The 14,404-nt window shown below is 21.4% G+C and overlaps 1 protein-coding gene across 1 annotated transcript; it reads right to left on the bottom strand.

Annotated features, from left to right (window-relative positions):
- Positions 1 to 676: 676 nt before the first annotated feature.
- mahj (LisH and WD40 domain-containing protein mahjong) lies at positions 677 to 14,404 on the bottom strand. Its single transcript, XM_012484655.3, has 19 exons — positions 14,227 to 14,404; positions 13,027 to 13,303; positions 12,680 to 12,938; positions 12,407 to 12,585; positions 11,838 to 12,289; positions 11,306 to 11,777; positions 10,943 to 11,188; positions 10,007 to 10,378; positions 8,499 to 8,618; positions 5,546 to 5,845; positions 5,230 to 5,427; positions 4,858 to 5,111; positions 4,476 to 4,721; positions 4,161 to 4,347; positions 3,619 to 3,912; positions 3,300 to 3,501; positions 2,890 to 3,096; positions 2,486 to 2,725; positions 677 to 1,829 (listed from the first exon to the last, which is right to left on the bottom strand). The coding sequence occupies exons 2-19, from the start codon at positions 13,285 to 13,287 to the stop codon at positions 1,615 to 1,617; spliced, it is 4,704 nt and encodes a 1,567-aa protein (XP_012340109.2). The 5' UTR covers positions 13,288 to 13,303; positions 14,227 to 14,404; the 3' UTR covers positions 677 to 1,614.

The raw sequence follows: 14,404 nt of genomic DNA, 5'->3' as shown, positions 1-14,404 counted from the left end.
GAATTCTCGAAAGTATGAGTATGCGACCAATCCAAAAATTTCGAATGGTATCGGAAATTATTTTGATCGATTTATAATTTTCAAAATTTCAAAATGAACTTCATTAAAAACGATTACAAATTGAAATTATTTATAACGATTATTTATAAACATATTTAATATATTCTGATTTTGAAAAAATATTCAAAAAATAAATAATTTCAGTTCATGATTGCATTTATAAAATTTGTTCCAATAATCCTACCATTTTTATATAAAATAAATTCGGAAAATTACCGACAGTTTATAGTATATAGTATGAAAAATGCGAAAATTAAAATCAAAATAAATTAAATATAGATTTTTATAAACACTTTCAATTCACGATCATATTCAAAGTTCCTAAAATACAATTTTTTTCGGAAATTCCGACTGAAATAATTTTCGATCAGATACTTGGATACTCAAAATTTCCAGATTTTTGTACATCATATTTTCGAAAATTGATTTGATTCCATTCAACTCGAATACTTAATATTTTCACGTTTTCGGATCTTTATTAATTATTTAACTTATTGCCAAATATTTCTATATATGAAAATATTATATAATATCAATAAATTTTTTATCAAAAATTTTTTTTAATTTGAATATAAAGAAAAAGAAAATAAAAAAACATTGGTAGGTTTGCTAAAAATTCATCATAAAGCGTGGTTCTATTTATTATAGCAAGCCTATACAAATTTACGATTCTTTATTAATAACAAACGACAGAATTGAATTAACTTTTTACAATCTCTCATTTATTCTTTCTCACACTCTCTCGCTCACATCCTTTTTTCATATACATTAGTGATTAAAGAATCTTGAAAAATTTGTTGTTTTAATGAGTCACCTAAAAATAATATCTGTTTTTAACAAGTTTAAACGTGATCTATCGATCAATAAAAATTTTCGCAATTGTTTTGAACAGTAAGCGAATTTTTTATAAATAAGTATTGAGTAGAGAGTATCTGATACATGTTTAGTGAACAACAAATATCTTAAATAATAATATATACATTTAAATCTATCGATAAAAGAGACAATCTTAATCAAAATTCAAAATTATATTAACTATTAATCATTTTTATCGTATAGCTTTCTAATCATTTTTAAGAAAATTGATCTTAAAATTATTTCATTGGCCAATTTTCAATCATAACATTATTTCATTTCAATATTGGCGAAAGGAATATATTTGAAAACTTTTTGATAAAAATTTTATTAAAAATATTTAATATCAAATTCTCAAATTAAATATTTGAACAAAATTTGCGTAATTTGATTCAAATTATTTAACTAGTTGTAATTTACATATTTTCGAATTTTTTTCTGCATAATCCAAACTTCATAATGAAATAATACCATTTCATATATAATAAATATATGAGATAAATAAATAAAACATTAGAAATTTTTAATAACGTCATAATGTTTCTATTTACTTAAATGCATATTTCCATTTCGCCAATAATTATAATAACGTTATTAAAAATATTATGTTATAATGAAACTTCTTTCAGTCTCCACTGATTGGTCAAAAGTGAAATAAACTTGTATGTATAATATATTGGAACTATTGAAGACAAAATTTCATGATGATGAAGAAAGACTTTCAAGATCAATATCAGAGAGAAAAATATCAGGAGAATCAGGAGATCCGCTGTAATGTGTCATATCATCTCCAGAATCATCCCCATCACCTGAATCATCTTCGTCATCATCATCATCGTCATCATTATTTTCACGATTATTTCGCTCGTTTTCATCACCATTCTCTTCTGCTGCTGCGTCTGGATTATCCGCGTCTATTTAAAAATAAATATTATTATATTTGCAAAAAAATGTTATGTAACTAATGGTTTTTATATACAAGATTTTAATAATATTTATCGGATATTTTTGAAAAATTATTCTAGAAAACAGAAAAGTTGTACAAAAATATATATAAAAAATATACAAAAGTATACAAAAGTATCAATTAAAGCTTATTTAGTAAATTATAAATAATTGAAGTGAAATGTAAAATGATGACATGATAAATAGAAGAAATAAAATGTCTTACTTTATTTCTGTGCTTCATTTAAGAAATTTAAATAATTTATAATAAATAAATTTCAATCAATATTTTTGTACAACATCTTTGTTTCGGCCTTTAGAATCAAATTTCCAAAGATGAAAATTTCCCATAAATATATCAACATTCTGTATAAAAAAATAAAGATGCCTCATCATTTATAATAATAATTATATAATTATTATAAAGATTATGCATTTATAATAATAGTAATTGTATAATAATAATTATAAATATGATTTCTGAATCAAATTCCATAATTATTACATTAATTACATAAAAAAATTAATGAAAATATTTAAATTATATACTTAATATATTAATTAAAAAAATACTTATAATACAAAATTTGTAGTATTAAAATATTTTAACGTAATAAATACAAACCATCAGCGTTATTATCATCAGAACTGGAGTTCGAACCATCATCATCACTTGCATCAAGATCTTCTTCATCATCATCTTCATCCGTTTCATCTTTATCACATTTTCTTCTACCAACATCATACAATCTGACACTGGATTCGTGATTATCATCAAATTCATTAAGTATTTCGACTACTGCTATTTGCGTGTCAAATTTATTACAAGCCAATCCATAAACTCCTCTTCTAACATCATAAGTAGCTGTAATCATTTAATTATTATAATAATTTTGGAATATCTTAAAAATTTTATTAACTTAAAATGTGCAAAAAATTGAAAGTTTTTAATAAATCAAAAAATTATAAATTATTAATAAATTAAAATTATAAAAATTATAATTTATATTATAATTATAATTTAATTACCAATATTACTGTAATCCAAAGCATCTAGTGTTTTAAATGAAGTAATATAATTAGCTTCATCTATGTTTTCTTTCTCCAAAGATACAGCATATATGATATCATTAACAGGAGAAAAAATTACTTCCATTTGATCAAGAGTTGGCACTGTTTTCAATAAATGAAAAGTCCTTAAATCCCAAACTTCCGTGTTTGATACTACTTCTATACCTATTGATAAAAAATTATTTAATATTAAATATCTTTTCTTTTTATATTAATAAATTACATTTAATTATATATTATACAGAGTATTAAAATATTAATGGAACATTTATAATGTTTTTTGAGAAATTTTAAAGAACAAAACAAACATAAAAATTAGTATATATATATATATTAAATTATTAAATTATATATATTTATATCAATACCATTAGGATGGAAAACTCCATTAAGTGTTTGATTTAATTTATCAAACTTATGAATTTGTTTTCCTGAATTTGCATCCCATAAAATTCCATCATGTAGAACCAATTCATCATTCATACTAAAAGTAGCACGATTCATGGTATATCGATTAGAAATTGTAGGAGCAAAACTAGTTAATAATTGTCCAGTAGCTATATCATAAATCTGAAAAAAAATTATAAAGATAATTACATATTTTTTTACTATAATTTATAAAAATTTAAAAATTTCATTAAAATTTTATTCCATAATATAATTGTATATTAAATATAAAATACATACTGTTGCAATATCGCTATCAGTTCCAATAATTCTATCTTGAAGTTTTCCAAATTCAACATATTCTACATTTTCTAAAGATAATTTTAAATCAAAGAATGTTCCTATACTCCAAAGTACAGACATAGGACTTCTCCATGGAGTAGAAGTTAATAATAAATTTCCACGTTGATTGCATTCCATGTGATAAACATAAGATTCGTGACATGAATATGTTGCTTCTTCTAATCCTGTATGTATATTGTACATTTTTACATCTCCCGCATAAGTACCTAACATTAAATATTGTTGACATGGCTGCAAAAATAATAAAATATATTAAAAGTTAAAAATATGTATTTTACATATTATAAATATATATTATGAATTTAATTTAACATTTATTTATATTAAAAAAAATAATAAAAATATAATAATACAAAATAACTTATTTTTTAATTAAAATTGATTAAAAATATCGAATTTATAATTTTTAATATTTTTTAATATTATAAATAATATTTTTTAATATTATAAATATTATAATAAAATAAAGATAACGTTACTGAAAAGATACAATAGGTGAAAGTTGCAACATCTGTAGGCCGAAAAGTTTTTACAGGACAAAATCGACTATAAATAAGTCTTCTATCCAATCTTCTACCATCCATGCCTAATGCTCGTTTAGCCAGTCTCACTGTTACATTTGTTGGTATGGAATTCTTTGTACAAGGATCTGGACATTTATGTGGTCTAAAATAAAAAAAAAATATTATTTTATTATAATAATAAGAATTAATTAATAAATAATATTATATATTTTATAAATAAAATTAATTTTATAACTCATAAATATAATTGATAGAATAAAAAGTACATACTCAAAGAGATTAAATTGTGGGCAAGTAACCATAGGATTTTTACATAATGCATGTTGATTAGTTAAATATTCCGTTATAATAGAATCTAATGTTATAGTAGATGGATTTGATGTAGCTACTCCAGGTCCTCCACCACCTGCAGGATCTCTTGAAATTTGTTTTTGTAGCGATCGACATACTGTTGGTTGATTAATCGAGTGACAATTTATTTGATTGACTAGAGGCTGTTTATCAACTTGATTTTTCCTAAAATTATTTATAATTTATTTTTTTACATTATTTGTAATTTTTTATAATAAAATCATATCTATAATTTCTAAACTAATTAAATTAATAAAAATTTAATTAAAATTATTATAATTATTATAAAATATAAACTTACTTTTGATTGATTTGTAGTTTAATTAATTGATTTGTGCTATTTGAAACAACATTTTGATTGAGACAATCAGAATGTTTCATGCGAATATTATTTCCAGAAGATAAAGATGATGAACTTGAACTATTATTTGAATGAGATATGTACCTAAATGATGAAGTAGGAGTAGTATTGTTTCGAGAAGTGACTTCTCTTTGATTGCATCTGTTTGTATTATACAAATTTACTGTTGCACCAGGAGAAAACCCATTTCTTGTCTGAATAAATTTTTATATTTTATTAATTTTTTAATAAAGAATTTATTATATTTTTATAACATTTTATATTATATTTTGGTAAATTTATAAATAAAAATCATTTATATTAATAACTCACCCCAGTAGTTGCAGGACTGCGATAAGTGAATGGTTGATATGTACATACTGGTTTCATAATAGCAGAAAAATCTAAATTTGCTTCCTTGTGAAGTGTTGATGCAGTTTCTGTTAAACCTTTTGACATTAAATGTTGATATATTAGTTGATTTAATTGTTGTTCATTGTATTGTATTCTTGTTTGTGCTACTACATTTGCCTATAAAATTGAAAAAATATAACAAAATGAAATAAAATATATTAGAAAATATGAAAAACATAATAATATACTAATTGAATTGAATTATAAATAAATTAATAAAATTTTTTAATCTTACTCTATGTAAGCTAGCTAAAGAAATTTCATATTCTGCTCCAGTAGGTTTTGCTTCTCCAGAAACTCTTCCCATTAGCTCTAAAGCATATTTTTGAAACATAACATGTTCTTGTCTTTTTTCTTGAAGTATTGGATCCTTCATAAGTGCTTGAATTTGTCCATCAGTAAACATTGGAAGTTTGCTAATTATTTGTCTGACTTTTTCGCTTCTTGCCAAACCTGCCAAAGCACGACAAGCTAATGCTCTTATACTGTCTGCATCTGTGATTGGAGTTTTAACCATCATCAATTGTAATAAAACCTATAAAATAAAAGAAAAAATTTAAATTAAATTGACAAAAACAAATGAAAATATATTATTTAAATATAAATTGTAAAAAAAATATTAAAATTTGAAAAAATTTGTATTATGTATGCATAATGTATGTGTATATATATATATATATACATACTATTCTATTTATATATTAATTAACATTTAAAGTATACAAGATGTCAATTTTACTTAAATACAGTAAAATATCTTATAAAGAAAGTATTATAAAAAAAAATATTTTTATAAAAATTAAAAAAGAATAAAAAGAGATATATTATGTGAGATAATATAAGGAGATATATTATATTATGTGTACTAATAATTTTTCTACAAATCTATAGAAATATCATCATTTCTATATCAAAGAATAACAAAATTTTTTATTTGAATAAAAATATAAATAGTATTTTTTTATACTTAATATCATTTCAATGATAAAAAAACGATATTTTATAATCAAATTAAATTTTGAAATAAATATTGACATCTCAAATATGTTTCTGATAATCATTTTGATCCTGATAACTGATCTTCTTATATTTATATTTAAAATAATAACTTTTATAAGTTATCAAATTGCACATTCATGACTCTGGCATAAAAATGATATGTTTTAAAATATTTTATTGTATTTAAATAAAATGAATACTTTATATATGTATATGTTTATACATATATATATATATATATATATATATATATATATATATATATATATATATGTTTCAAATATAATTAGAAAATACAAAAAAAAAATAAAAAATAACAAAATTGTATACTTTATTAATCAAGAAAATATATTTAAAAATTAAGTATGCATGCATTTAATTAATATTTGATTTTAGAAATTTCACTATAAAACATTGTAATTGTTTTTGTACATAATACAATATCAGAGTTTATTATTATTATTTATTATTATTTTTTGTATTATTAGTACAATTAGTACAATTCAAGTTTTTATTCTTTATTCAATACATCAGTTATTTATTTCATTCATTTCATTTTCCTCAGTATATATCGAATAATCGAATCTAACTCTCTATCAGTAATAATATTTTGATAATAAATAAACTCCAACATTTCATTATCATGTATATTATCATTTACATTATCATGTAAATAATAATTACATTTACATTATCAAAGACACAACAATCACAAGAATACTTTGTAATGAAAATCATAAAGTCAGATATTAATTAAATGTATATTTATTAAATGTATATTTTGATCTTCAAATATATTTTTTTCATAAATGAATCATCTATGAATCATCAATTTTATTATTTTTGATTTTCATTTTATTTTAAATCATAGAATTTTCCTGACTATTATAAATTTAGTCATCTTATACACTCTATATTAATCTTAAATATTTTAAATATGTTAATCTTAAATATTTAATTTGTAACAAAAAAAAATTTTTCAAAAGAAATGTTTTGATTTAAAAGAGCATATATTATAATAAGCAAAAAATTTTTCTTATTGTTTTAATCATATTTTTTTAGATTTCAATGTCATTAATATTCTTTTCAAATGAAACTATATTATATATTTTTATCATCACAATAACTGATGCAAAGACAAATCTAATGATTTATAACAAACTCATCAACTTTTCTTGTGACTCATATGAGTTTGGTTTTTAGTTAACTGGTTCTCTTATTCGTTTTTTTCAAATCTTTTAGTAGATCAAATCTCTTTTTCATTATGAACAAAGTAATTATTATTATGCCTAGTCAATGAAATATAATTATGAACAAAGTGACTAAAAAAATATTATGTACGCTGATAATAAGCTCAAATAATAGAGCTCAAATAATCAAAACTTTAGAAATGTGGAAATTTTTCTGTTATTCTTCTGAAAAAAAGTGTAAACTACAGTTGACTTGCGAATCAGTTAGTAAATCAGATATCTGATTTATATGACTTTTTTATGATTTTGAATACAAAATTTCAAAAGTTAATCAATTGATACAAATAATAAAATAATTATGATAAAAAAATTATTAAATGAAATTAATTAAATGAAAATTTAATTTAACAAATGATTAAAATTATATTCATAATAGAAAAATTTTTTGTTTATTATAATATAATGTTTTTCTTTGATATTTTTTCTATCATGAAAAAAAAATGAAATATTTAAGATAATCAAATTAATGACATCCTCTATATATTTAATTAATATACATGTGTATGTATATATATATATATATATATATATATATATATATATTTTATAATATAAATATATATAAAATATTAATATATTCATCGGATATGTTTGAAGAATTGATTCTAAAAGCTAAAACAAACATAAAATATCAATTAATATACAATTGTATATCAATTGATAAAAATATCAATTAATTAATTATTTATTAAATTATTATAAAAATTTGATTTTTAAATAAAGTAAAGCAGAAATAAAATAAAATCTCTATTTCTATTCTCATCGCTTCTCTAGTGTCTGTGTTTTGCTTCATTTACTTAAATTGCTTATAATTTAATAAATATTCTATATATTTTCAATACTTTTAATTATATTATAAAAATAATATATTAATATTATTATCAAAAATTGAAGGATATAATTATAAAAAAAGAAACATTAAAATTCAAAAATATATACCATTATTCCATTATTAGATCTGACACTTCCCCAAATTTTTTGTATTAATTCTTCACTATTATTATTTGCTTTTTTTTTAGCAGAGCCTGTTACTGAATATCTTGCTACATTACCACCAATCTGTAATGAAAACCAAATAAATAATTAACATAAATTATTTTAAAATTTTTGATTATACTTATATTCTCAAAAAATATAATACAAATAATATTTTTATTTATTATTATAATTTTATATTTTTTAAGTATAGATTGAAAATTATTCAAATACAATGGTACATAAAATTTTTTTTCTTTTAGTAATATAATATTGTAAAAATTGTAAAAATTGAAATTTATTAATTTTATATAAATTTCTTTATTTAAAAGAAAAAATAAAATAAGCTCATGAAAATGATAGCACATTTGAATTTTTATTTAGATTTTTTAGTATCTTTCTGAATTTTGAATCATGCAAACATTGTTATATAAATTTTAAAATTATTATTATATATATATGGGATACGGAAAAAATTAAAAATTAAAATGAAAAATTTAAATTATTTTGAAATTAAAAAAATTTTGAAGAGAGTCCAGAAAGTCATTTATAATTTATTGAAATATATAAATAATAAAAAAAAGAATAGACAAATCTCTGCAATTTCTGCTTTCAAAAAATATGCCATTTTACAAACTGTTTCAAGTTCATTGTAATGTATTGTAATTAATTCTAAGAACATTTGTCATATATTCCGAATATGTAATATATAGTATTTAACAAAAAATAAAACGAAAAACTGCATTAATAATAGAAAAATTCATATCACTTTTACAATTGACATTTATAACGGAAAAAAAAATAACAAAAAATTATAATTATATTTATAGACAAAAATAAATTCAATTTGAATGATCGAAACAAATAATAATTTTCAATTGTTATTATTATTATATACAAAAAAATATAATATTAATGAATTAAAAGCATACTTTAATGAAAATTAGATTATAATTAAAAGATTATATTCGAATATTATAACGAATTATTTTGTTTATCAAAATGAATGATTAAAATAATTAAAAATACAAAAATAGCAAATATACTATTACTAAATACTAAATAATAAAAAGTATTGTATTTTTTTTTTCAATTTATTTCATTTTTGAAATGAAAAAAAATATATATATATAATATATATATAAAAAAATAATCAAATAAAAAGAAATACAATATATGATATTATTAATGAAATTTTTAATATTTCATTTTTTGAAATATTATTTCATAATATATATTTTCTTAATAAATAAACAAAATAAAGAAAAAAGTAAAGAAATTAATTCATAGTAGAAATTAATAAATTTCAACTTCTATGATTAAATATTATATTGTTAAAAAATAATATTTATATATTATTTGTTCATTTATTCATTTAGATAATCTATCTTGAGAAATAATAAATATGCATAAGTATACATAAGAATATATTATCTTTTCATCCAAAAATGTATTTAATATTAAATAATTACCCTATTTATTGGAGCACAGACACAATTAATTACAGCTCTTAGTGCAGCTCGCTGTACATCAGGATCTGCAATAATTTCACATTCTGCTGCAGCTAAGAGTAAGTTAATTGCCATTGTCATTGACATATCAGGCATATCTACTCTTTCACAAAGTAACAACATCACTTTTGGCACTACAGAGCAAATAGCTATTACATCTAAGCAAGAGCGAACTGTTTCTGCACTGGAAGTTGTATGAACTCTACCACTATAATTCCATTCCCTAGCAAAGGCAATAATTTGAAGAAGAAGTGTTATGCCTCCAAGACGATATAATTCTTCTACTGGTGGCCATACTGCTCTCACAGACATTAATTCTTGAAGAATTTCTACCTATAAATTTATTAAAAATAATTTAAGAATGAAATTATTTAATTATTTAATAGTAATAGAATAATCATTTAATTATTCAATCTAAAAGAACAAGAGAAAAAGAGTTGGGAAATTAGGAAAATTATTGGATTTTATTTTTTAGACTAATAGATATAAATATATTGTAATACTATTTTTAGGATATAATACATGCATATATATTGTATATATTTAGAAAATGTTATTTATTGTATTGAATTTTTAAGAAAAATATGAATAGGAGTATGGCGACAATCAATTCAATTATATTTCAGAAACTTTTACTTTTATTTTCACAAGAATAAAATTAACTACACAATTACTTTTTCTTTTACGATCAGAAATTTGCATAATCCAAGAATTGAATATTGAGAAATTTTATATTTATATTTTTCTATATTTCTTGAATTATGATATTTCAATAATGTTTTAATATTACATAATTATAATTTTTTAAATAATATAAAGTAATTCATTAAAATAGATAAATAATAAACTTTATACATATTTTTAAATTTATATTTTGAATTAATTTAATATCTTTACCTTTGCTTGAACTTCTTCACTGCTTAATTTTACAGCTTTATAAGGAGGTAATGATGGTTGCCATGTATCACGCTCTGCTCTAACATTTTCTGCTCTTTGTAATTGTTCTGTTTTAAGATGTAAATGTGCTTCCATATATCGTTTTAAAGCTACTGCAACATGCCTAACTATTTGTCTAGAAGCACATTCTTCATCATCATTTAATGCTGGCTCCTCCTCTATATTTAAAATTGGTAATGTGGATATCTTAAAAAATATATATATATATATATATATATATATATATATATATATATATATATATATAACAATAATTAGAAAATTTATTATTAAAAAATTATAGTATTTTAAAGTAATACTTACAACATTAAAAAGTTTTCGAAGTCCATCCTGTGCATCAAATTCTTCAAGTATCACTTTAAATGGAAAAGAAAATCCAAAAAACATTGTAGCATGACACCTTCCAGAGTCATGACTTCGTTCTAATAGCCATAATGCATAGGTAACAAGATCTGAAATAACATGCTTTGGCAGTAGACACACTCTTTCCATTGCATCTTCACAATATGCTAAATAATATAAACAAATAGAGACTCCAGTAGCTGCAACACTGGGCCTTGGAACATCTAACAGTTTTTGTAAACCTCCAACATTAAGAAATTCAATAGAAAATTTTTTATGACAAAGGAGAGAAGCTAAATATTTTAAAGCTTCAAAAGCTAAACGACTGTCTTTTGTTTCTCTAACATTGATATATTTGAGAATCAGTTCCAAAGCATTTTGTTCAAATACATGACCTAAAAATTCTTGATATTCACCCATTGGTGTGAGATACCTGTTACAAATACAAAATAAAAATAAAAATTTCATAAATATTTGAAATTAATATTTTTACCTTAATATTAACATTTGTCTTGTAGCTAATGTTGGAGGATGCATTTGTACATTCCCAATAACATATGATTCCATCTCTGCCCATGAAGAATTAGAATTTCCTTCTAATAATGTAGATAATGTAGTGGAACTTTGCATTGAAGATGAAGAATTTTTTTGCAAATTACATCGCACAGAAGAAGTATTTAATGATCTATTATGTGCATTTTGTGCCTTCGATGGTGTTATTTGATTATTAAAATTGGAATTTTTTGGCACAGACAAAGGTGGAGACATTATTTCTGGATATATATTATTTTTTACAGGAGTTTCACATTCTGCATCACTTTTCTTTTTTTTAGGTAAAGGAGCAGAATCTTCAGAAGATCTTGCACAATCTTCTTCTTCTTCAGAAAAATAATTACTATGATTTGAATTCTTAAGAATTTCATTTTCTTTTCGTTTTTCTCTCACCTATGAATAAAATTTAATTTTGTAATAATATTATAATATTCATGATATTTAATACTTTTAAAATGGTATGTATATTGCTAAATATCATATACATTATATACAAAAAATTCTTCTTACTTTTCTTTTCCCAGGTACACCTTTATTTTCTCCATCTCCTCCACTATTTCTATCTTGACCAAAATGTGCAAATGGTCTATTATTAACTGCAAGTTGTCTTTCTTCCTGGGCTTCTTCTTGCAATTTATGAAGCCTTTGTAACATCAAAGGTACCATTTTTGCATTCTGCTCTCTAAATCCTTTAAGAAAAAAAAAAAAAAATCACTTTAATTCTATATTTTAAATAATAAGTAATATAAAACTTTATTTAAAATATTTTTATTTAAATAAAACCTGTAGCAATTTCTTGAACTTCCATTGCAGCAGCTACAAGCCCAGTTGCATAACTTTGCAAGGGTTCCACACTTTTTTCTGCCCAAGAAAACAAACGATGAATGAGTCCTTCCATATCTGGTTGAAATACTGCAGAAGTTTCTAAGCCAGGAAGAATATCAAGCATAAGACGACAAGCTGCAATATTGAGTTTTCTAACATCACGACCCGTAATACCCGCGCGAGACCAATAAGTATCTCTTAAGTAATCATTTATAAGCTGTTAAAATTGAATAATATATTATATAATAATTTTTCATATTATAAAAATTTGTAATTATTTTTTAATTTAATATTTTAAGACCTACTTTAGTCATAAAATTGTCTTTTCTAAATAAAACTTTCAATATATGTCCAAAATTACACTCTGGATCTGTGCGTGAAGGATGTCTTTCATCAAATGGATCAGGATCCATTTTTAAATAATTTTCTGTTTCTAATTCTATAATTTCTGCCAGTCTTCGTAATGTTGGAACTGGATCATATGTAGATGATGAATGTTCCTCTTCCCATTGTCTAAGAATTTGAACTACATCCGTTACTTCTGCTAATGATTCTGCACTTGACATCTTTGTACCTATTATCCTATAAAATAATTTTAATTAAGCTTATTAATTAAACTTCAAAAAAATATTAAAAATATTAATTTATCATTAAAATTTTCAAAATTTATATCCTGAGATTTTTTAATGTTATAATTATAATAGATTTATCATTTTCATATGATTTATGATAACATACCTTTACTTTCACATTTAATAATATATTAATTTTAAAAGATTTCAATTGATGAAATCTTGATACATTTACAAATAATAATTTTGTTTTTATTAATATAATACATAATGGAAATGTATCTATACATTAACTAAAAAATATATAACTCTTCTTTTATTCTAAAGTCATATATCAACGAGAATATAATGAAATAGAATCAAAATTCTATTTTTATTAATTTTAATTATTTATTATTTTCACTATAAACTTTTAATATTTAATCTTTTCATGAATTAAAATTAAAACAAGCTACCATTGATAAAAATTAAATGTTAATTAAAGATAAGATATTATTACTTAAATAATTGCTCATCAACAAAAATCATTTAAAATGTGATTAAATTTTTAACTAATTTTTGTAACTGACTTTTTTAAATTAAAAAAAAGAAACTTAATTTACATTATTTTTTTTACAAAAGAATCAATTATTAAAATAATTTAATTATATAATTAATTATGATGCTTATTTAACATCTTAACATTCTTAAATAATTGTTCATTAAATTTGAAAACTAATAACTTAACCTTAAAATTAAATGTACAATAAACAAAGATCAAAGTTTTGAAACAAAACGTACAAGAGACCAATAAGACATTAATTATCGAAAACAATTGAAAAGATTATAAAATAGCAAAATACCGATAAAAACAGTTTGTTGACGTTTTTTGAAAATCAAATCAAAATCAAAAGAAGCATGTGTGTTATTAGGTTAGATTCAATAAAATATTACCTTTTTAAAATTTGACAGTTTATTCGTTTAATAATTATCACGACCTATGTTACTTTTTTAAATAAATTATGTTATTAAATTGTAATAATATGTAAAATTTCAATTAAGAATAATGTTTTCTTATAAAAGTACGAAACGCAACCACCCACACGCACGCTGAAGACGGACTAGGTAATTC

Source organism: Apis florea, unplaced genomic scaffold, assembly GCF_048593485.1.
Source record: "Apis florea isolate Af1SG1 unplaced genomic scaffold, ASM4859348v1 contig_3798_pilon, whole genome shotgun sequence".
In the NCBI taxonomy this organism is placed as follows: Eukaryota; Metazoa; Arthropoda; class Insecta; order Hymenoptera; family Apidae; genus Apis; species Apis florea.
The sequence above is the reverse complement of the archived record's forward strand: the minus strand, read 5'-3'. Positions and strand labels throughout refer to the sequence as shown.

Excerpts from the sequence above, each read along its gene's own strand:
- mahj (XM_012484655.3), bottom strand. The coding sequence starts at position 13,287 with ATGTCAAGTGCAGAATCATTAGCAGAAGTAACGGATGTAGTTCAAATT. Across the intron at positions 5,846-8,498 it reads GATCTAATAATGGAATAATG|GTTTTATTACAATTGATGAT; the intron begins GTATATATTTTT and ends TTTATTTTATAG. Across the intron at positions 1,830-2,485 it reads TGATGATAATAACGCTGATG|ACGCGGATAATCCAGACGCA; the intron begins GTTTGTATTTAT and ends ATTTTTAAATAG.